At 37.6% G+C, this 22,881-nt stretch overlaps 1 protein-coding gene across 16 annotated transcripts in view; it reads right to left on the bottom strand.

Moving 5' to 3' along the window:
* SORBS2 (sorbin and SH3 domain containing 2) overlaps positions 1-22,881 on the bottom strand; it is a 156,612-nt gene that overhangs the window by 76,521 nt on the left and 57,210 nt on the right. For 12 of the 16 annotated variants that reach the window (XM_063402101.1, XM_063402094.1, XM_063402092.1 and 9 more), the window contains 4 exons: positions 11,858-11,907; positions 4,875-4,967; positions 4,253-4,279; positions 3,117-3,241 (listed from right to left, as the gene is read on the bottom strand). In XM_063402101.1, coding sequence (XP_063258171.1) covers positions 3,117-3,241; positions 4,253-4,279; positions 4,875-4,967; positions 11,858-11,867 — 255 coding nt within the window. In that variant the 5' untranslated portion in view covers positions 11,868-11,907. The remainder of the gene's footprint in view (positions 1-3,116; positions 3,242-4,252; positions 4,280-4,874; positions 4,968-11,857; positions 11,908-22,881) is intronic. The other 4 variants (XM_063402100.1, XM_063402103.1, XM_063402096.1 and 1 more) reach the window with 2 other exon arrangements.

Here is a 22,881-nt window from a genome sequence, read left to right as displayed (position 1 = left end):
GGGTTCTTTACTGTGGCTCTTGCTTGAACTGACTTGTCTTACCTGACAAAAATCTCTGAGTAGCAGACTGGTTCTTCTAAAGGGTAAAGCAACTTGTTTTTCTTAAAATGTCCTAAATGTTATGCAGCCTAAAAGAAGGATTTAAGATGATAGTTTTGTGTCTAGTCTTGAGAAGGACAGATGTAATTAATCCTTCTGTGCTCCTATTTTTTCATGGAGAGAATTCAAAAGGAGTATTGCAGATTGTTGCCATATAATTTCACAGAGCTCTGTTCTGATCAAAAATTTTACTTGGGATTTGAAGAGGCAGACAGACATATTACAATTTTAAAACTATCCTGTTTTTAATGCAGATACTTAGGTCTTCCAGAGTAGAGACCTGGTTGAATGTGATAATCTGAAAAAACCTCAGTCTGGAAAAGCAAATGTGTTACTACTGTTGACAACAGGGCTGCCAATGGACTTTTAAATTTATAAGATAGTGCTGTATTTACTTCAGAGCAACCTCAATGATTCCAGCAGAACTAGATGCACACAAATATGCCATGATGGGATTTTCACTCAGGCAAAGCTTTGAGGCAGACATGTCTAGACCTATAGCAATCTGTATGTCCATTTCAAACACAGATAAGCTGTTACATTGGTAGATATACTAGAATAATTACCTTTTAAAACAGAAAATTCGTAATGTGGCTAGGTAAAGCAGAGTAGAATTTACGAAGTCTGTTCAGAGATCGCCTTTTGCCTAGGATGTATTCACTGTTGCTTTCTTGTGCCCAGGCTTATTTTATTTGACTCAGTGAGTTTCTGGATGGTGACAAACCCTGCTCAGACTCCTCTGGTCCTATATTGTGTCTGATACTCCCATTTCTCCTAGGTGAGATCAGTATAGTTAAAGAATTATCATTTCAGTAGGCGTAAGGTATAGGTAAAACACAGGGATCTAGAAGTTCAGTGCCCCATCATGTTTCATGTGGAGGTTGTTGACAAAGAATTTACAAACCCATTTTCTTTAAAAAGCTCTCTTGCACAGGGCACATAGGAGACAGCAGTGCTCAGCCTTGCAGAAAGCACTGACTGACAAAATGTACTTGGCCCTAGAAAACTGGCAGAGCTGCATTTAAGCTCCCCACAACCCAACCCAACCATCCATACTTGATCCTTCCAGCATCTATGGCAGCATAACCCTCTAATGCAGTCCTCTCTACGAAGAGCCACTAGAGCAGATGCATCACCCACAGTACACTAATCTCCCACAGTGCATTTGCACTCTGTAAAGTGCTCACAGAGGAACAAAGAAGTCTGCCTTCCATCTCAGCCAAATATTTTTTTTCAATAACTTTCCAAAACCTTCAGTTTTTGTCCATTTCTGTTTTGATCCATGTGACAGGTAGTTTTACCCAGAAAACACAAGATCTAACTTTGGTAATGTAAGTATAACTAAACAGATGGTTATTAAGTGATTCATGAAGATCTAAAATAAAAGATGGAAAAATTAAATATACCACATGGCATTCTGCAGCCTGTGAAGAAGGAAGAACTGTAGACTTTTGTCCCAAATCCTTTGAAGACATCTTTGAAGTGTCTGGAGAAACACTAGGTGGATGATCATGGATTTCAGGCTCTGCTTTATTGTCAGGGGTGGGAACTATTTGAACGGAAAGAGATGCCGTGTGTATCTCAGGCATGGGGTTACAGGCAGGTGAGATAGGCCTTTGTGAAAATTCTGGCTCTTCAACAGGCTTGAGCTGTTGCTGTGAATTACAAGGAATGCTACTTGCTGGGTCACGTGTCCGGGTTAACTTCAGGGTAGATATCTTACGTTTTTGAGACTGCTGTCTTTGGCCTTGATGCAGAGTAGTACTAATGCCAGCTACTGTGCTTGTGTCTGCACTGGAGACTGAGGGCAGTGGTTTAATGATTTTTTGTGCATAGGACACACTTGTGTTAGATATTTGAGAAGACTCTGTCTCCTGAACAGAGGTCTCACTAGTGTAATAGGCAGTATCTGTGGGGTGGTGTTTAACTGGACCAGCAGTTACTGCCTGGAGATTCATTTCGTTCTCGTGATTAGTTACTCCTGCTTTCCGAAAGCTTTCTTTCCTAGGAGGTGGCAGAGGTGCCTTATTTGCCAAAAGCATCCACACACAGCAAAATAACATTGAAGAAGAAACAGAAAGAAAGTATATGTTAGTAGGAGACATAGTTCAGTTTTACTTTTATTTTTAAATAAAGGAACTAGCAAATTAAAGGGTTTCATCTCAACATTGCTAAATTCAATGGATTCAATTGCTAAATTGGTGAGGTTCCCAGCACCATTTTCTGTGCAACTTCTCTTTAAAAAGCCAAATGTTCCATTTGCTCTGATCAAAGTGGGATCAGAAATGATCAGAAGAGAGCCCACAATCATTTGTTTTCTTTTATAAAACAATTATTACACTGAAAAAGAATTATTGCTGTGAAAGCATTCAGGTATGTAAGTACTCCATGATCTTAGATAGCAAGCAATTATTCACAGGTAACACACATATATAAAACACAGAGCCTCTTAAACTTTTGAATTCAAATAGTAACAGAGAGAGTATTAAGATTGGTATGCTGATTTTTTTGACAGATAAAGATGTTTCCAAGTGTGGGGATCGTTTCTTTGTTTATGTTGTGTGGTTTTTTGCTTGATTTGTTGGTGTTTGCTCCTGTTTTTAGTGTGCTCTAATTACACTGTTCTGCAAAACAGGCAGGAGTATTTTCTATTGTACAATTAATACACTTTAATTCTCAGATACTTTGATGACTGGTGCATTTTTCTAAGTGTAAACTATTCATAAATACTCTTTGAAGTCAGGGAACACTTCTAGAAAGCTTTTACTTGTGTATGACCTAGTTTTATTGAGCTGTCTTGCTCACTGAAAGCAATTTCTGGTAATTACCCTGGGGGCATACAGCCTGTGTGGAGTATGCTTTATCTGTGCAGCAAATCAGTCTGTGGTGACCCATATGAACAGGTGATTCACACTATCTGCAAGACATCAGGACAATGTTTCATGGAGGTGTCCCACCTACGTGTGCTAACGCCCCCAGCAATGGCACAGCAGTAAATGCGGTGTGTCCAGTTTTACCTGAGTTGGTGATTTTTTATCCTGTAGATTTGGCCGCACGCTCCTAAAACCTTTTGCTGAAAGAGATGAGCTGCTGGCGTCTCCATTCAGGGTCTCTCTACTGCCATTATTGTAAGATCGCCAAGCTTTTGCAAATGAAAAAGAATGAAACCATTTTTTGGTGTGATTAGTACATCTACACTGCTCTCAACATAGCAACCCAGCCAATAAACAAACCACACAACTGGCAATGATGCTGTTTTACCATGGAAGTCATAAGAACATGGCTAAAGCTGCCACTCTGCAAAATATTAACTTTTAAAATTTAGAAAATTCAAACATTGACAACAGTCCGGGTATTGGGCAGTTAGACATCTTCCCACAATTTTCATACACACTGTGGATTTTAACCCTGAGAGTCTTTTAACCTTTGGAGATGCTGGTGCTTTGGCCCCTGTATAAATCAGACCCTGTATAAAAAGTTTTTTCACTTTCAGATTACATTCTTGGACTTCATGGCTATGTTGGATTTTGAAAAAACATCTCAGCTCATGTAAAGTTAGCTGGTCATGGCAGTTTCACAAAATTTCACCACAGTACCCAATTAGTTGTTCCAATAGTGTATTTTATTGCCAAATCTGAATGACACCTCTATTTTCCAACCAACCAACCATGTTTTTTTCTCTGTCCTCAGACCTGGAATGCCCTCAAAGCGTTGGCCAAACATAGAGGGAGATGTTGAAGGCAAAATAGTGTAAGAGGCTGGGAAAAGTAGCACATTATATGAGCAGGCTGCTAAGTGAAGGTGGGCAGAACTTGCAATCCTGAGTAAGGCACTAAAAAGGAAATGGCAGGTACCACTGAATGGTGTCACAGTGATGAAGCTAAAGGTGGCAAATTAGCAGTCTGTTTTTTCCCCCACACAATTCATTTTTTTGACAACATATTCTGTGTTACAGGAAATAACTGCTTTCAAGTGAGACCTGAATTTGAGGTCTTAGCCATTAACAATTAGGATTACAATTTCAGCAGGGCTTTCCTTGAAGAATGAGGAAGTATGGAGTAAATCAAATGAATCAAATAAATAGAAGACTGTTGTAATTCATCCACCTACATGGTATTACACTGATACATAAATAATACACTGTTTTATTTACCTGAATCTGGAGACTGAGAATCAGACCCTGAAAAAGAAATATCCAATATTAATTTGTGTTAGAAACAAATTTATTTTGCAAAAAAAACCACACAGGGGTATTGATAAGAAGCAGTTCCGCCTGTCTAATGAATATTTAGTAAGTTTTAATTGTTATGAATATTTTTAGGTTAACAATTTTCATAAATGATTTTTTAAAGTTAATCCGGTTTCTGATAATAATTTTACATCACTCAGAAACTTTTCCTTGAGAAGAGTTTTTAAATCAAGTTTCAATAAAAAGTTTGTAATAAACAAAACCTCTTTTTCATGCTTTGTTATCTTGAAAAAAATACAGGGGATGTGAGATGCAAAACACCGATCAAGGGCAAAATTCATTTATGAATTTATTAATTTAAAAATAGAATTCATTTTTTTTCCTAAGTATTCCTGATTTTCATGAATGGCTACTAAACATAGGCCATGAGAAATTAAGACCACTTTTAAAAAAGCGTTGGTAATACATCTGTCAGTGTAACAGAAAATAGTGCTACCCTTTTCCTCCTTGCAAAGTAATACAGCAGGAATGCATAAGACTGTAAAAAGCCATTGAGAAGTTGCATCTCAGCGGTTAGGGGTTATACCTGAGGCCAACAGGTTTGGAGAACTCTGAACTCTCTTCACAGCTGTTAATGTGACAGACATTGCAGCACGTTTGCGAGCACACCCACCGCTATCTGGAAGCACAAAACAATACAGGCAGCAGCCCCAGACACAGGGAGCAAACACATGCAACAAATCACAGTGTGAGATATGCCAAACATAAATGAAAATAAGCGTGCAGTTAGGGAACTGCTGCAGAAATGTGGGAATTTGCAGGTTCGGCAGATTAGTGGAATACATAAAATTTCACAGGTTTTAAACAACAATAAACCTCACAGAGAACAGTGAAGAAAGCTGTATTTAATACTTAATCCACTAGGGAAATATATACACTCTGTTACCTGAAAGACTGCTTAATTACAGTTAATTAGTAAAAGCAAACAAGTAATCAAGATAAAGGCTTAAGCATTCCAGAATAATATTAATCAATAATCTGCAATGTAAAATAATTTCATTGTATGCATTAGAAAGACACCATTCATAAACTAAGCTCATGTCTGATCAGCTGACAAAGTACTTTTCTTCAGTCTTTTTGATCCTTTACGCTCAAGAAACAAAATTACCAGTGAAGGCATACTTTTTTTTTTTTCCATTTTTATGGAACAAACAGTCCGTCCCTCTTCCCCATTTTTATCTAATATAAGTTGAAAAATAAAAGAAATGTATATCTGGAACTGAATAACATTCTGAGGAAATGACTAGACATCTAAAATAATTTTTAAAAATGAGGTATAGAAAAAAACCTTTCCTTCTCGATCTTGCCCAACTCCTTTCTTTATTCTACTCCTCTCTTACTGGAGCTGCCATTACATTTTATAAGCACTCTCTTATTATTAGAAGACAGCTTTCCCACAGCTTAGTTTTTTAGCAACTCTAGCACAGTTGTAAAAGCAAGTTAATAAATATTCTTGCCAATTATTTTTAACTAGAATATTTTTCTGCTCTTCACTAAAATAATTAATTGTAATGTTTGACACTACTGAAATTTCATTTAGTGCTTCAATGAAGTACAGTAAATGCCTTTTTATTTCGGTAACCTATGATAGGGAGTTTTATAAAATTAAGGTCTTAATGAAGACCTGCAACCTATTTGCAGAAAGTATTTCCCATAATAGCAGTAATTTGAGCCACAGGGTCATCTTTAACCCAGGTGTGCAAGAGAAGTGAGCTTGTGGTATTTCTTTGCTCATTCCAATATTCTCCTGCGACTTCAATGTTTCCAATGCTCCCCTGGCAACAGGCCCTGCAGGATATGCATTAAGTTGTTGTTAACACTGGCAAACATGAGAGTCACTGCCTTAGATGTAAGTGGTACCAAAGACCCATTGCCAATTCCAAGGCTCAAGCAAAAGGCCAAATTATTTCAGCCAGCAGTAGTGGAAAGCAATACGTTACCTGCCATCAATTATTGGCATTGTACATGTGAAACAAAGGCAGTGGCTATCAAATCTGCATGTGTTTTAGTTTGCTTACATAAATATGGAATGGAAATGGTAGTTCAAATTCCATTTTCCATTCTTGTATGCCTTTTCCTCCACCATCAACATACATCAGAGGTAATTCCAACAAGATTTGATGATGTGTTGATACTGAGGTTCTGTTCTAATCTGAATATTGGCAAACTTTGAAAGCATACTACATTTAATATAAGCTAACAGGCAAAAGAATTTGTTATACTGTCACAGCTCTTATGCAAACAAAATGGTAATTTTTTTGTAATTTTTCAAGAACTACCTTCCTGAATTTCATGATAGAGAAAGTGAAGACAATGAGAAACTGACTACAAACATTTAATTATTTTAACTTCAGGAAATTCTGCTTCAATTTAGTTTTTAATGTAACTCAACTGAGTAAGAGCTTTATACTTGATTGGTCCACAATCTAGCAAAGTGTTTTGGCTTCATACAAGAGAAATAAAACAGATTGTAACTGACTACATACAGTATTTACCCCTATATATAATTCTTATATATTCACAAGTCTGTGAATTTTAAAAACAAACTGTCTTATATATTCACCTGCATTACTTATCTGTCCAAAATAATAATATCTAATTAGCCTTCAGTTAAGACATAACCTCACATTTATACGACACCGAGTTGTGCAAAATTTCTAGCAGAATAGGAATGTGTGTGGGTAAGCACATATCGATGCATGATGGATTCTATCCTCTCATTTATGTTCAGGCCAGGCTCCCATTAAGTGGAGTGTTAAGAAACTGTAAGGGAGACTGAATTAATGATCTTCTGCTCGTTTCACTTGGTGAACTACAAGCAATCAATATTCCACAGCTGTTACTTAAGGAACAAATAAGGTTATATGAAAGAATCTATACAAAATGTTTGCATATATAAAAAATATGTGCACAAATAAGTATATACACACTCACAATTCCTTTGACCTGAAAAATCCTTCAGGAAGGAGTCCTCTCTCACTAGGAATTGCTTTAACATTGAGGCAAAGGAGACCCAAATTAGCTAAGGTCTGAGGCAATGCTAGAATATGAAGTTGAGCAATAGCTCACAAGCAAAACAGCTGTCTAAAATGCAATTGTAGCTTCTTTTTCTCTCCCTCTCTTCATTGTTTCCACATTTAACCCTTTCCCCTAAATTCATAGCCCCAACAGCTGCTTCCACTAGAGACAGCATCATCCTAAGTGAGCTGTATCTGTATTTGGCAAATAGTCTACTAGTTGCGTCCTGCCCCAAAGCCAGATGGAGACAATTCAAAACACCACCATTTCCTTTAAGAATGAGGGCTGGGTTTCTTAAAAACCTGTTTCAGAGAGTCAATGAAAGCAGTGGCATGAACCAAGGGGGCAAAGATGAAAGGATGATGACCTTCTGAAGTGGTGAGAGAGAGCAGTCAGGGGCAAGAAATTTTTAATAAGCTCTTAAAGCTTATTAAAGAAAAGAAAAAGGCATTCAAATATTAGCTTTGCTGATTATTATTCTATTCACTATATTTGTGAACAGCATCATTTCTCCTTTTGTCTGCACAGTGAATTCAAGTTTAGAAGTCTTTAGACCAGGGCTTCTTACTCTTATTAGCATTCTGACCTTTGGAGGCAAACATATAGTGCTGGGTCCAACTGTCCAAGACAGACAGACAAGGCTGCTGCCTCGCAATGCCCCCAGGTCCAACCAGGAGGGACACTGGAAATGTGTTCCCAGCAGCCAGATGTACACACCACATCCATACATGGCTGGACACACAGCTCCAATCACTCACACTAACCTGGCACAATGGCCTCACCACCATCCCTCTCTGGGGGAAGGCCCATTAGGGAGAATGGCACACAGGGACAGAGCGGGTCCTTCTAGCAACTGGCCTCAAACATCAAGCCTGCACTCAGCCCATGCCTGGCACTCCTGTGACAGCCCTGGAAGGGCCCTGGACAAGGCAGACCCTTTGTTCCTTGGGTCTCCGTAATTTGTGTTCTTGCCTGCCCTTGTGTGTGTCCCTGAGCTCTTCCAGGTTCACGCAGATAGACAGGCCTTTGATGGCTCCTATGATGGCCCTGGGAGTGTCCTGGCAGGGCAGGATATTACCTGGGCTTCCTCTCCTTCCACTCTTTCTCTGAATTCTTTTTTGGATGTGCTGTCAAGTTTTTTACCACATAATCTACACTGACAGGTAAACCTATTATTTGGTTCTTTCATGCTGCTAAAAAGTAAATTTTTTGTAGAATGCCTAGAACTCAAGTCACCTAACCTACTTCAGTGATCTAAAAGTGGCTTAACCATCTACCATCTGTCCAGGAACTCTGCATGGACCCAAGAAATTCTGTTCTTGTCTCCCAGACAAAATGTAAGAGAACAGTCCATGTAATGACGTCCATTAATAATTTAAACAAACAGATAATATTTGCAGTTTTCCAGAACTTCATACTTTTCACTCTTGGCTGTTCTTTATGTGCTTCATCTAACGCAAACAGCTAACTTGTTAATTAACTTCAAAATTAAATGCATTTATCAAGAATGATCTGTGTGAAATTTAGCCAACATATTTACAGATGGACACTAAGAATCTGTTTTAACTATGAACTTCTATCCATTTGTTATTCCTCAATATAATTACCTCTCCTCCAACATGAGCTATGCATGCACGTATGTATAATGAGCAATAAGGACAATTATTCTGTGTTTAAATCTGATGTGAGTTTCAGGGGCAGCTCATGTTTTCTGTGAGTTAGTTAATCAAGCAACCAACTTAATGATGTTCATCAATCTGTAAAATACCTGAAGACTTATTGAAGAAACCCCCTAAATATAGCTTAAAATATTATTTTGTTGATGATTGCTTAGTCTGGGTTTAAAAACACACACACATTCTATGAGACTACTATTTTAAAATTATGACAACATTTGAACTCCAAAAGGAAGCATGAGCCAAAGTATCCTTGATACTTCAGAAAAGCCTCGTCTATATCTTACCTCTGTTTCTTTGCTTTTGCAAAAATGTTTCATGGCCTTATGCTGCTGAATATTCCTTCCTAACATGTGGTACAGAATTAACATCAAATGGCAAAAAATCCCTCCCATATATGGTAGAGTATTGCAAACCAAAGCTCTTCAAAACATTTTCTCTGTAGACAAAAATCTTCTGGAGGGTTTGCTGAGACAGACTGCCAAGTCTGCAGCCACAGGGAGCACTGGATTAGAGAAGCCCAGTCTAAGCAGTAGATCTACTTTTTATTTTTAAAGCTACATCTACATTAACTTTGCCACTCTACCAGTTACTGGCATCAAACTAGAGAGCTCATTTATCTGCAGGAGTCATTAATGAAATGCATATTTTAAAACCAAACTAGTAACAAATCAATAGCATCTGATAACCTTCAATTGCACCATGTACAGATTTCTTTATAAAGCAGTGAAATAAAAAAGACCACAAACCTCAAACCAAAGCTGTAGCACTCATGTTCAAAAGACAGTGTAGTGTAGAATGAAAAAAAAGGAAAAAAAAAAAAAACAAACCAGAAGGGAAAAAAACAAAGGAAAAAAGGAAATAGCTAGACCAGAACAGAACACAGAACAGCTTCCACCTGAGTCACTCCCTTTCTTAATGAAGTAATGCTTTAGATGGATGCAAGGACAGGTGCAAGATGTCCACTTTCACACCCTACTCACAGGTTTTTAATTTTTTTACAGTCAGAAAACAATAGAACTGATAAGAAATGCCACATTTTCTGTCAGTATCCTCCTTTCAGAGCAGCTGATAACATTCACATTAATATCAAGCATATAGAAGATGGAAAAAATGTTTTCACTGTCCAAGTCCAGAGTAGATTAAAGTTCCACCTAAAATCATGATATCTTTAAGTAACTGGAGAGGATTTCAGGGGTGTTCAGGTCCTTAACGTCTGTTTTTAAGGCTCCTGTGTGATCAGAAGATTCCCAATCCCAGAGAGTAGTCATTCAGCCGCAGATTACATAAATCTTATGTCTTCTCTCTTGAGAATTCATAACTTAGTACAACATTGAACAAAGTCATACTTCAGGACTGCAGTAGCACAAACTGGCAACTCACCTCTTTATTCACGTTTTTTGAAGGAGCCATAAAATTATCTCTGTCATATGATTTTGACTCATATGATGGCAATGCATAACGTAATTATAGTATGATGATTAGCAAAGTTACATCTGAAATTACAGTTCCATGAAACAAGTCATATCTTAGTACTACCTTAATTATCAGACTGACATGTTTAGGAAAGATTTCACTAAAAATGAGAGAGGACAGGACAAATTTCAAATAATATTTTTATAAATGAAAAATATACCACCCTGGTTAGCATTTGAAACACAATTAAGAACAACCAAAACTTTGGGGAACAAAAGTGCACCCTCAAATGAGAGAGTTAATTTCTCCTGCTTATTCTATTTACAAATGCAGTGGTTTCAAATGAGACAATATAGTTTAACTTTGTATTAAAAGATATGCTCAGAAAATGGATCCTACTGAGTTCCAGTTGTCTGAGACAACAGGAAGCCACAAAGCTGCATTAATACAGTGATCTAGATAACAGCACCTACACCACAGAAAAGCTAATCCCTTTGATTTAGGGCATGCTGCTGAAATTCAGACTTCAAAGGCAGTTCTGGTCCTCAGGTCACACATATCATTTCATGGTGAAGCACTGTGGTCAATGATAAAGCCACTGGGTTGGAAAGGATGGATAGGTCTGTCCTTGCACCACAGTTAATCTGCAAACCAGACAGCTCACCTATGGAGTCTAAAAGAGCTGACTGCAACTAAGAATTTACACCTGATGGAGGCCAGGAGTTCAGCAGTCCGCTTTCAAGAGGCCTATTCCCTCTTCCAGCAAAAAAGAGCAGCGCTGTCTTATTGGTTTCAGAAGTTTAGGAGCAAATATTAGTACACTGTCATAGATCACGAAGATAACTTTCTACAGAGTACTTAATTTGGTCAATACATCTGTTACAGCAACTTGAGAGAAAATACAGAGCACTGTAAGTGCAATATATCCTCAAGATTATCCTTATCTGATATGCAAGTGCAGCTTATAATACAGGACAGTGTTCATATGCCCCTTAATTTTGTGACAATACAGAACGGAACTAAAGGATTTTTAAAGCATGTGCATTTTCTTAGGAAAATGTGATGCTTTAATAACACTTTTCCATCATTGTTACATCCTCGTACTATGGATTTTCACATAAAACATACACACGCACAAAACCGATACTATTAAATTAAACACAGAAGGCTAAACATGTACTTTTATTTTGTGTATCCATATATGTCCATACATAGAAAAATATGTATGTAAATTTTATATATTGGATACAAATGCACATAAGCAGCCACACTATTAAAATATCTTGCTTGAGTTCAGCACCAACAAAAGTACAATTTGTTTATGAAAATTCTAGTAAATTTGGGATTGTCTCTGCTCACAAAACAACACATAAAAAGTAATCTCACAGATGCAGCATACCTGTGTTCATTTTGACACTGGAGGATTTGCTATAAAAGTCTTCAGATTTCCTGCGGAAAATAAAACGATCTATTAATTTGCACAGGACAAGAATGTGTGGTACAAAATGGCAGCAGGGCTTTTTGGAGGGGTGGAGAATCACTGTGATACAAATGGCAGTCCTATTTTAACACTGCTTTAATTAAATTGGTACTGCTTGTCCTTCCAAAGTTAAAGATGAGCTGTCACTTCCATTATAAGTCATACTATCTTTAAGTGTTTAGTAGCTCTCATGTAAATATTTGTTCTAGGATAAAAAACCTAGTGATTAACTTTTGGTCTGGAAACTGTAAACTAAAAATATTTTCCATACAGGAATGTGAAAATATTTTTAAACGCAGCTTATAAGGTTTATTCACTTCGCACAAACTAAAAGATGTAAAAAGTCTCTCCAAATATTTTCTATGCAGCCAAAGTTACCAAGTCTTTTCCAATGTTTTATAAGCAGATGTGGTTGTTTTCATCCAGTGATTTAATATGTCTCCTCAGACAACACTGACATTGTTAATGTTGCTTGATGTATTTCCATGCACAGAATCAGGACACGTGTCTTGGCACCCACAGGAATCCTTATCAAAACTCCTAATGGAATCACTGCGTAGCGAATCAGGTCACGATACACCAACACACTTTTTAAAGACAATAATTTGCACCAAAATAATGTAAAGTGTACACAAAGGTTGAATCTATTTAGATATCCAAACTCCATACAGTACTTACAAACAAACAAATAGTAAAACACAACAAGCCAAACTACAACTGCAGAAAACTCATAACGTGCTATATTAAAGCCACCTTTAACCTACTGATGTCATGGGACAAAGCCGACACTATTTTCCACCTCTTGCCAGTTTATGTCACAGCTTTATCTCAGGATAAAATGGCATCTGCATAGTAGCCAGTCTCAGCTGTATTGTTACATATACACTGTCCAATACAATCTACTTTAGCAAATGGGCAGACACACTAGAGGCCAAAATACTGACAACTAAAAAAAAAAAAAGAAAAAAATAATTCTCCCACTGCATTATTCCCACATCAAGTCCAAGATCAAACAAAGGGAAAAATCAGATTTCATGATGTAATACAGCTTAAAAATAAATTAAAAATATAACTGCCTGGCTATGTTGGAGTAAGTTGGAAGGTATGCATGAGGGATCATTTTTATGATGGCAAACTAAAAGTACTAATTGAAACAAGTAAATGAAATGTCAAAACAGAATTCCAGTTCTAGTTCAACTCAACAGGAACTCTGAATTAATTGTACCTCTGAGGTAACATATATTGCCATATTCCCTTGTATTCATAACAAGACCAGACATTCCACTGCTCAAAAGAATTACTGTTTTTCAAAAACTATCTGATCTCTGCTGCTATTATTCAGTCATATTTCTGACAAAATAAACAAGATGTATGTTAGATTTCTTGAGATGTACGGAAATAAATAACTGGCAGTGAATGAAGTTTTATAATATTATTTTTATGCTGCCGCTATTAGCAAACTACTGCTGTGAATTCTTTAAAGATCTTATAAAAATTAATTTTTTTATATATATATATGGTTTCTGACTGAAATTTTGCATTTCTTTAACTGTTACAGAATGTTCTTACAGCCTCAAATTCCCACTGCATTTTCAGACTGCTAGAGGAGTCACCATTTCCAAGCCTTCTTTTAGCTTGGAACTGAATCGCTGACCGTACCACTCATAAGATACAAAATGTAACATGATATTTAGTTTCAGACCCAACAAGTACAGGACTCTTGGAACATTGCAGAGCCAAAATGATTTCTAGCAGGTGGCTTCGATATATTTACCCAAAGCATGCTTAACTCTTACTCAAGTTTTATCAGACAAAACTCAGTTTCAGCACTACAACTTTGTACTCCTAACAACTTCTATCAACAGTTTAGGCTACATTGCTGACACTCCCTAAGGGACCTCACACGAATCACTAATGTTTCCACATTAACCTAACTTTGCTGAAAAACAACTTAGTCTTGCATACCTAAAAGATATGCATGCAAATAAGGCAATCCAAATCTCATGCATGCAAACAGCAGGCCATGTATTTAATACTAAAATTATTTTGAATTCTCTGCTTCTAAGGAGCTAAAGCAGCAAATACTTAATGATACTGGGGTAGAAGCCAAATGAATGCAATGAAATCAAATGCCATATGCCTGAAATTATTTTATTCAACATTGTTTCAATCACTCTTTAAGATCCTTGCTTCAAGAAGGAAGTGGTGGGGGGAGGAACAGAGAGCAAAGAGCTGGCTTTGTTTTGCACTTCTGTTCCTTCTTAATTCCTTCCTCAAAATTGTTCTTTGGGAATGGGTTTGCCCCTGACAGAGGAAAGATGAATGTTCCACTGGAAGCATCAGACATTTCAGTGCCAAAATGTACACCCAATGATCAGCTGAGATACTCAACTCTCAGACAGATAATGTTGTGACAGAACAAAGGTCTGCAAGGATCTTGTGAACACAAGGCACCACTGCAATGCATGAGTTTTCAAAATCGATCACCTACATCAGGCAAGCCTTCCACTCAGCTCACACCTGAACTCTGATGCTGAGGTAAAAGAACACTAAGTTTAAGTGTCTTGGGTTATGTTTCCAAACCAAGATATTAAGCACAATAGCAGGCCTAACTTTTGCAGAGGGAAATCCTGGATTAATCTTCATGGCATTCTTCTATAGTTAGCTTCATCTGGATGAGCTAATGCAGCGGGAAATGAATGATGGTGCTAACGCATAAAAATGGGTCTGTTGGGTTGCATGCAGTTACCATTTCTACATTTAGTTTCACTAAATAAATATCCATAATATTACAATGATTAACAGCTCAGAAATTCTCTGCATTGCAAGAGGTTACTGAAAAGACCTGTGGGAATCTCACTGACAACTGCTCTATTTTCTCCAAGAGACCCTTATATCTACTTGTAATTACTTCTGCTCCCGGTAAGTTCTGAAGTGTGGGGTGCTGAAGGAAAACATTCTGTCACCCCTTCTGTTCCACATTCATATGGAGCTATAAAAAGGGTTAGTGAGAAGTCAAGGAAGGTTTCCCCACCCTCAGTTTATTCATGAATCAAGATGCATGACTTTACTGTTGGGGGTTTAATTCCATTCTTTATCAGGTCTTCAAGCACGTACAGACATTAAGGCAAAGAACCATTTAGACACAGTTCTGTGCATCGTACTCCCAGATGACCTTGCCTGAGCAGGAAGCTGGGACCAGGTGACCCAATGTGGTCCCTTTCCCTTACAATTCTGTGATTCTGTTACCGGTTATTTATTCTTTGCCATTTCACAAAAGATATTATAAAAAGCAGATTAAAAATGCAATTTTTCTGATAGAGTGTTTATATTAATTCTAAAACTAATTCTAGTATGTGCTCTTTATATTTACCATTCTTTGTATTGACTTCTACTCCAAGGACCTTTGGTGAGAGGAGCAATTGATTTAGAACACAGTGCAGATGGATCAACAGCAGGATAGATAAGTGTGTCTGGCTGGAAAATTACAGATTTTCATTTTCTTAGGCAGTTCCCAGATATTTGGAGAGGACAGGAGCTTTCCTGACTTGATTGAGGAGAGTCAGACTTTCATTAATGCTGTTTGCCAGTTTCACAGTCTGAGCTTGAGAGAGTAATCTACTTGAGAAAATATCTGCAAAGTTAAGAAACCAAACCAGTGGTGAGTTTACTACAAGGACTGTTTATCCAGCCAGTTTAAACACTGCAGGTGATCTACAAACCCGCATTTATCACCAGGCAGGATTCTATTTTGCATGTGGCTGTATGTTCTTTTAACCCACATCATTAAGACTCTGCAGAGCACTCCTGCTCTCCTGCAGCAAGTCAATATACTCCATATGCCAACTCATACATTCACTGACAGAGGGTAAAAAAAGGTATGAAGCATTAGCTCTGAAAGTACAGAGAAGTGACTATTATTTCTTTCCCTATTTAAAAGAAATTCATTCAGGTGTTTTCTGTTAGCAGGAAAACTATGGCAATGGGAATGCAATGAAAACTTGATAAACCCAAATATTTAGATTGTGACAACAACACCTGTACAAAGAAACAACTGTCCTGAAACTTCCTTGTTAGAAGAAGTCTCTCCTGCTGAGCCTATAAGCAGGTAGAAAGCTCATATGCAAATATATTGTTTGTATGAAAAAATGTTTGATGGAGCACAGGTAGATGATGCTTATAATGAAAATGGTTCCCTTATGTTTCAGTTTTATTAACATGCAACAAGAAGTCCCTAAAATGGCAGGGGAGCTTAGTAAAGATCCAACACAGCAAGGCATATGCTGAGCATATGCTTTAATATATGCTTTATGAAAGCCCCACAGAACTATTTCTATGCTTTATGTTAAACACAAGCATAAATACTGTTTGCCCCAGACCACACAGCCTCACCCTAGGAGGATCTGAATACTCAGAAGCTAGAACTCTAGCTCTAATTAAAGTGTTTTCAGTTAGATAATCAAAGAGAAAAACATAGGCAGCAAACTGACATCACAGGTTCTGTAATTTAAAGTTTTTCTTAAATGAAGAGATCCTCAATCTAAGTGCAGTGCCATTGTACATATTACTCATGCACATTATCTGGAAATGTACTGGTCAGGTCATTAAACAATTGGGATGGTGAATAATTAGTACATGGTCATAAATTTCTACTAGAACACAATAGATAAGTCACATTGTACTCAGCAGCAGTAAGTGCGTGACCAGGGAAATCTCTGCACACAAAAGCTCTGTTTCCTGGATCATCTGCACTACTACAAACAAACTATATTAGGCTGATATCTAACTTAGAGCAGATCAGCTATTTGAGCCTATTTCCTCAGCAAATACAATACTAACATTGTTATTCAGTGTACTGCTAAGACTTTGAGTTGGAAAATTGCAAGCAGTTCTAGTTCCCACGTGCAAATGTTCAAAAAGTATCAGACACAGGAAAATCCACCACAGGAGTCTATGGCTGATCATTCTCTGTAAGCACATCAAGGGATTGGATGAGAGCAGAGGAAATAAAAGTGCTTTTAACCATTTCATGTATCTTAAATGTGAGTTGAAAATCATAAGGTAACTTCTATTCATGAGACTCATTAAGGTCTGAAGCACTTGCCAGGAGTGCTGTGGTCAGACTTAGGACTCTGAACTTGACAAGCATATGTGAAAAATGTGACTGTCTGAATGCAGGGGAATAAATCTGATGACACAGGAACTTCTTCCCAGGCACTTTTCCTAATGTAATTTCTTTGAGAATCCTATAAATACAAGATTAAGAGAAATTGGTATCATTCTTTCCCATGTATCTTCATGAAACATTGAAAATTTACTAATTGTCTGTTTGGAAAAGCAAAGACTATGTCTCTAAACTGCAGGATTTTAACAGTAATCTTTGTTCTTGCACATAGCACCAGTAGAAAAAGTTCAAACACTTGCATTTAAATCAGTATCAACGTCTCGCTCTAGAGAAAACACATGGAGCTTAAAATTTTGCCTGTTTGTAGCATGATTTTTACTAGATACTTATTTTGACTTGGTATGTAGTGAAAAACAAACAAAATTTCGGCACTTGGTTCTAAATAGGTACTTGCTGTCATATCAAAATACTTCTCAGATGCTTCAGTAGCAGAATATTTTCCTAAAATGATACTGCAAATATAAGAGGATACCAAGAAAGTTATTCAAGCTGACAACATTCTGTACATTTTACTGGTTATTTTGACAGCTGCAAAAGGAACGAGGAGAACAAACTGCTGCTCTTACATTCTGCATCTACTTCTCTACCAGTCGAGAAAATTTTATTAATAATTCCAGTCATGCTTGTGGCGTTTGTGATTTTTTTCACTGTTTTTACTATTTCAATATAAATATAAAAGCAGAAAAGTTCCATTAACTGAATAAAGGTTAAAAGAAAAGTTCCATTAACTTGCTGACTCCAATTCACATTTCTTACCCTTTTATCCAGAAACTTACTACTGTTCTTAATACTACCAAAGTTTAAATTTCTAGCCTTCAGTGGTAGTTATTTTTGTTCCCTGCTCTTGTCTTCCACCTTTGCTGTCATGTTACAGGAACTGCATTTGTTCAAATGGACTCATTCCATAGGATGGAAATTATCTGAGATTACTGTATGGGAGCATGTCACTGAAATAAATATGCAGTGGATTGGTGTGCACAGACATAATTACAAAAAAGTTTCACTGTAAGACAGAGTGCCTTAAAGGCATTCTGCATGTTTGTATTACTTTGGAAAGTTTTCATTTTATCATGATTAAGTATTTTTCTTTTAGGAAATACAATTTTTAAACTGTGGTACCAGAATTCACCTGTCAAATCTTTTAGACATTCTCTAAAATTTTATTTTAAAGTTTCATTTCCAAGAAGATCCAAATATTCCCAGAATATCCAATTATTTCTCAATCTTTTCTCAAGACAAATATCATTAGAACTATGTTCCTGTTAAAAAATCATCATTGAAGGGTTAAATCTGGCTTCTTTAGATTGCAGTAACTACCAAAGTTATCAGGAACATATAAAAGTTTTAGTTTCATTTCCAGAACTTTGCAAATTACTGGTTCCTTGAATACTTCAAGTATTGTCTAATTTTCTGTTTCTATACAGTATGACAATCAATGCATTCTTGCTATTTTCTATTTGGTATGTAATATGTATCAATTTCAGACTATACATGCATATATCTCCACCTAAATTAGAACTCTTTAAACCAGGGCTTTCTTACCCCATGAGTCAATACCACTCCCTATAGAATCAGTGGGAATAGTGTTAATTCATGAAAGAAAAGTCAATTTCTGTTTGCCTGTGTTGGTTTTGTTTTAAATATAAAATATGCTTCCCTGAACTACTGGGTAATGTCACATATAGCTAACAGAGTTGGACCAATTGGTGAGGTGGTATAAGAATCCTTAATATATACTTTTAAGTATGCTAAAAGAGTGGCATTTTGCTTTAATCTTTTTGTAACACACATAAAACCAGAAAGAATAACTATAACTTAAAAGACTAACTAAGAAGATACCAAGTGGCAGATTTTAATCCTTATTATTTTCTAAGATATCAATTTGAAGGGACTGTACAGGAAAACCTTCAGTACCCCTATCGAGTCCTTAAAACCTGTGACCAATTTTGGCTATGTTTGACAGAGATGCAGAGGTCTTGGAAACATTGAAGGTTTACAAGTTCCATAAGGAATTCTCATAGAGGATACAGACCTTAGCAGAGCCAAGTGGGCAGTATACTCTAGCATTGTTAGATAAAAGTGAATTCATACAGGAAGGAAGACTTAGGAGCTGTATATGGGTAAATGCACGGACCTTACAAACCCAGCCACAAAACTCTCTCCCACACTGCACCCAGTTTAATCTGCCTTGTTAGGCAGGAGGAAGACAACAAAAACAACCCAAATATTTCTGCTGTCTAAAAAGGTGAAGAGTTGAACCCAAGCTTTTTCCATTACATTCATTCCAAGCTCTGCATGGATTGATGACTAATGCAGTTGGAACTCACTGAACTGTCTTGGTGTGATTCAATTCCAAAGGGTGTCTCAGCATTTGCAATTAGAAGTAACGTTCTCCAGCAAAAGGGTAAGTGTCAAAGCCTAACCCCCACACAAGGGGCTTGACTTCAGATCAGCTGTACTCTGGCCCTGCAGACCAGAAAACTACTGACAGACCTACTTCAGTGACCTCCTGGCACAGGAAGCATGCGAGGCTCCTTCCTTGAGCCACATCTTCCAATTTAGGTTTGTTGGTACATCTGCAGATCTACTCTGTGAACCCAAAATGACAAGAACTAAAGAGCAACAAAATGGGAGAAGAGTCATAAGATTTTAGTTTAGATTAAGAAGTTGTGAAGCAAAGGCTAGAGTAGATTTATTCATGGTTGGTCTGAACAGACATATGGTTTCTTCAGTTCTGCAGCACAAGAAATACTTCTGGCCTTTCAATCTTCATTCTGACTTACTTCATAATTCCTCAATACCCAAATGACTCATCAGTGACAAGAAGTCAAATGCTATAAACTTCTATCTTCTAGCCCTGCTATAACACCTGCCTTATACCATGCAGTGTATCTTATTAACTCCTAGCACATTTTGCCATCTCTCAAGAATCATAGCACTGCTTTGCATAGCTGGAGTCCCATTAGACACTTAACTGTTTACAGGAAAGAAGATATTCAACAGCAGCAATACTATGTGCTCTTAAAACAAAGGAAAACCCCTTATGTACCACACATGAAAACCAGACTAATCAGTCTTGCAAACTTGAATTTGAATGTTCATTGATACTGTATTTTGCGTTTTCCCACGGGGCACTATCACCAATTTTCATTTCACAGAGTTTCACTCCTCCAGGTAACAGACATCAGAATAATGCCACTACTACTGTTTACAACAGGAGTATGTGCACTGTACTGTCAACCAATTTCAGACATCATGAAATCCAATGTGCCTCAATGCTATACAGAACAGCAAAAAAAGGTACAATTCTTCCTAATATAAATAGCCAAAGAAAGAACTACCAACCATTATGGTTGGGAGCATAGTTAACTCATGTAAATCAGGAGTGCTAATACTAACTACCTGTACATGCTAGCTGAATTTCAAAATTGTCTGCTTATCCTTCTCTCTCCCTCTCAATACCTTATTCTTCACCAGCACATTTAAGATTTCTGCTAATGAGCACATTCTAGAGCAAATCAGAAACTGTCTAAAGCTAAAACTGACAAAGATTAAGCAGAATGGTATTGGAACAATTGTGAGGCACACAAAAGAGGTTCAGTCTTCACAGAAATGTTGAAAGAAAACATTGGAGGTTTGTGCCAGGCTTGGAGCAAACATGGGACAAGGTTAGGGATCCCCCGAGAGGTGCTGGGTGCCTGTACAGCTCTGCCACGTGTGGCTGTGCAGCGCACTGGAACCTGCCTGCCAGGCACCCACGGGGCAGAGCTTTCTGTGCTCTTCCACAATAATGTACAAGACCCACTACCACAGGAATGAAGAGGGAAGAGCACAAATCAGAATGTGTTTTCAGTCTCTTAGTTCCCTGCTACCAAAGCAAATTGTGCCAGCAAATGGAAGAAGCACCCTACACAGTCTACTACTGACTCCATTCCTTACCCAAACCTACTCCCACATCCTATGAGGAGATCCAGTTTGTGTTCTGGATGAGGCCACAAATTTGCAGAAACAAGTGATTATAAAACTATTGCAATAACTACATCCACACAGAAGGAACAAGCTGAAGCAGAAGAGGTAGTATTAGCTAGCATTTCCTACTGCAACCTTCACAATGTTAAGGTAATTCCTCTGCCCATCACCTTCTAGATTTTCTTTCCTTCTGAAAGGAAGGGGAAATACTGAAGTCTCATTATCTGGCACCACAGGGACACCCAAATCACTCTTCTAGAGCCATTAGACAAACATCTGCTTTCTAAGCTCTCAGCCCCAGATCCCTTCCTAGCCAGTTTTATCTCTCTTAATTCACTTAATTCCCAGTTTTGTTGCCACCACTCTCCAAACCAAACTCCTCCTTCCCCTGCCAAAGGCAATTTGTCACAGTCTACTGCTCTTATTCCCTCAGTCTTCAAGCCAGGCAGCCTTTTCCTCTGCAAAGATTGGTCTGTAGTGGGTCTGAGAGAATAGCAAACACCAGCACCTCATTTTCAGATTGCTCTAGCATTCACTGCAGTACCAACTACATGAATAGTCCCACTCATTCCCAATACTAGCCCTGGCACTTAGTGGCATTCAAGTACTCAGTTCTAATTTTCCATTCATGTGCAATGAGAATAGGTTTTCAGATTCTGCTTTTGCCAAATCTCTATTGAGCACCTGCAAACTGATTTTTTTGTGAATTTTTGTAATGAGAAGGAAAAGTTGCATTCCTATTAAAGCTTTGATAAAGTTTTTCATGGTATTCTAGCGAGTCCAAATTTAGCTAAACTATAGGTGACCAGAATTTTTAATGTAAATAAAATTATTATATTGGAGAATCATGATCTCCAGCTTTTCACAAGAAAATTGAAACACAACCTTAAATGAACAAATTATGATAACAGCTAAACAAATAATGTGTCTGCTGCAGCTAGTTAGCAGAGGCTAATAGTGCAGTTCTAAGCAAAATGATTGAATATTTTAGTTTTAAGACCATTTTTGTTTCATTATTACAATGACATACGACAGCACATAAAACCTGTTCTGCTGTCTACCCACCCAGTGACATTTTGCCAAGGGTAGGTTCCCAGCAGCACCGATGCCAGCAGGATTGAGTGGGTTTAGCACCGGTTCCAAACGCAGTGTGCTGCATTGAGGTTATCAGATTAGTCCAAATGTACCTGCAGCAGCCCCAGTTCTGATGCCACCACAAGTGCTATTTAGGGCTCATTGTTCTGCTTGGTAAGTGTCACTCAGCTAACTCATGGAGTGCCTGCACATGGGATGGTATCTGTTTCAGGAAAACACATAGATCAGTTACATGCCTTGCTGTGATACCAGCTGTTCAACCTCATCAGCTGCAGTATGAATAACAAAAAGGGGGATAGATGACATAATGCAGCATGACAGAGTATCTTCCTTCACGTACTAACCCCCAGATTACTTAATATAATTATTAAAATTATGTCCTCAGCCTAATCTGGTATAGCCAGTATCTTAATGTCAGTTTTACAGCACTAGACATTTTTATGTATTTATTTGTTTTAAATTGGCAACAGTACCATTCCCTTAGCAGATGTTCTCAGTTCCCACACTCTTAATTATGGTTTTATGACTACAGCCACCTACCATACAGTGCACTGCAGCAGTGTGTCATTTTGAAAGCCACTGTTACTTGCTCATTAAATTCCTCTGCTTTGCAGAGCACAACCGATTTCAACTGTATGCCAACCCACATGCACAGAACAAAGACAGAGGTTTCAACTCCAGCACACATATTTCA

The sequence above is a fragment of the Prinia subflava genome, chromosome 7 (genome assembly GCF_021018805.1).
Source record: "Prinia subflava isolate CZ2003 ecotype Zambia chromosome 7, Cam_Psub_1.2, whole genome shotgun sequence".
NCBI classification, from domain to species: domain Eukaryota; kingdom Metazoa; phylum Chordata; class Aves; order Passeriformes; family Cisticolidae; genus Prinia; species Prinia subflava.
The sequence above is the reverse complement of the archived record's forward strand: the minus strand, read 5'-3'. Positions and strand labels throughout refer to the sequence as shown.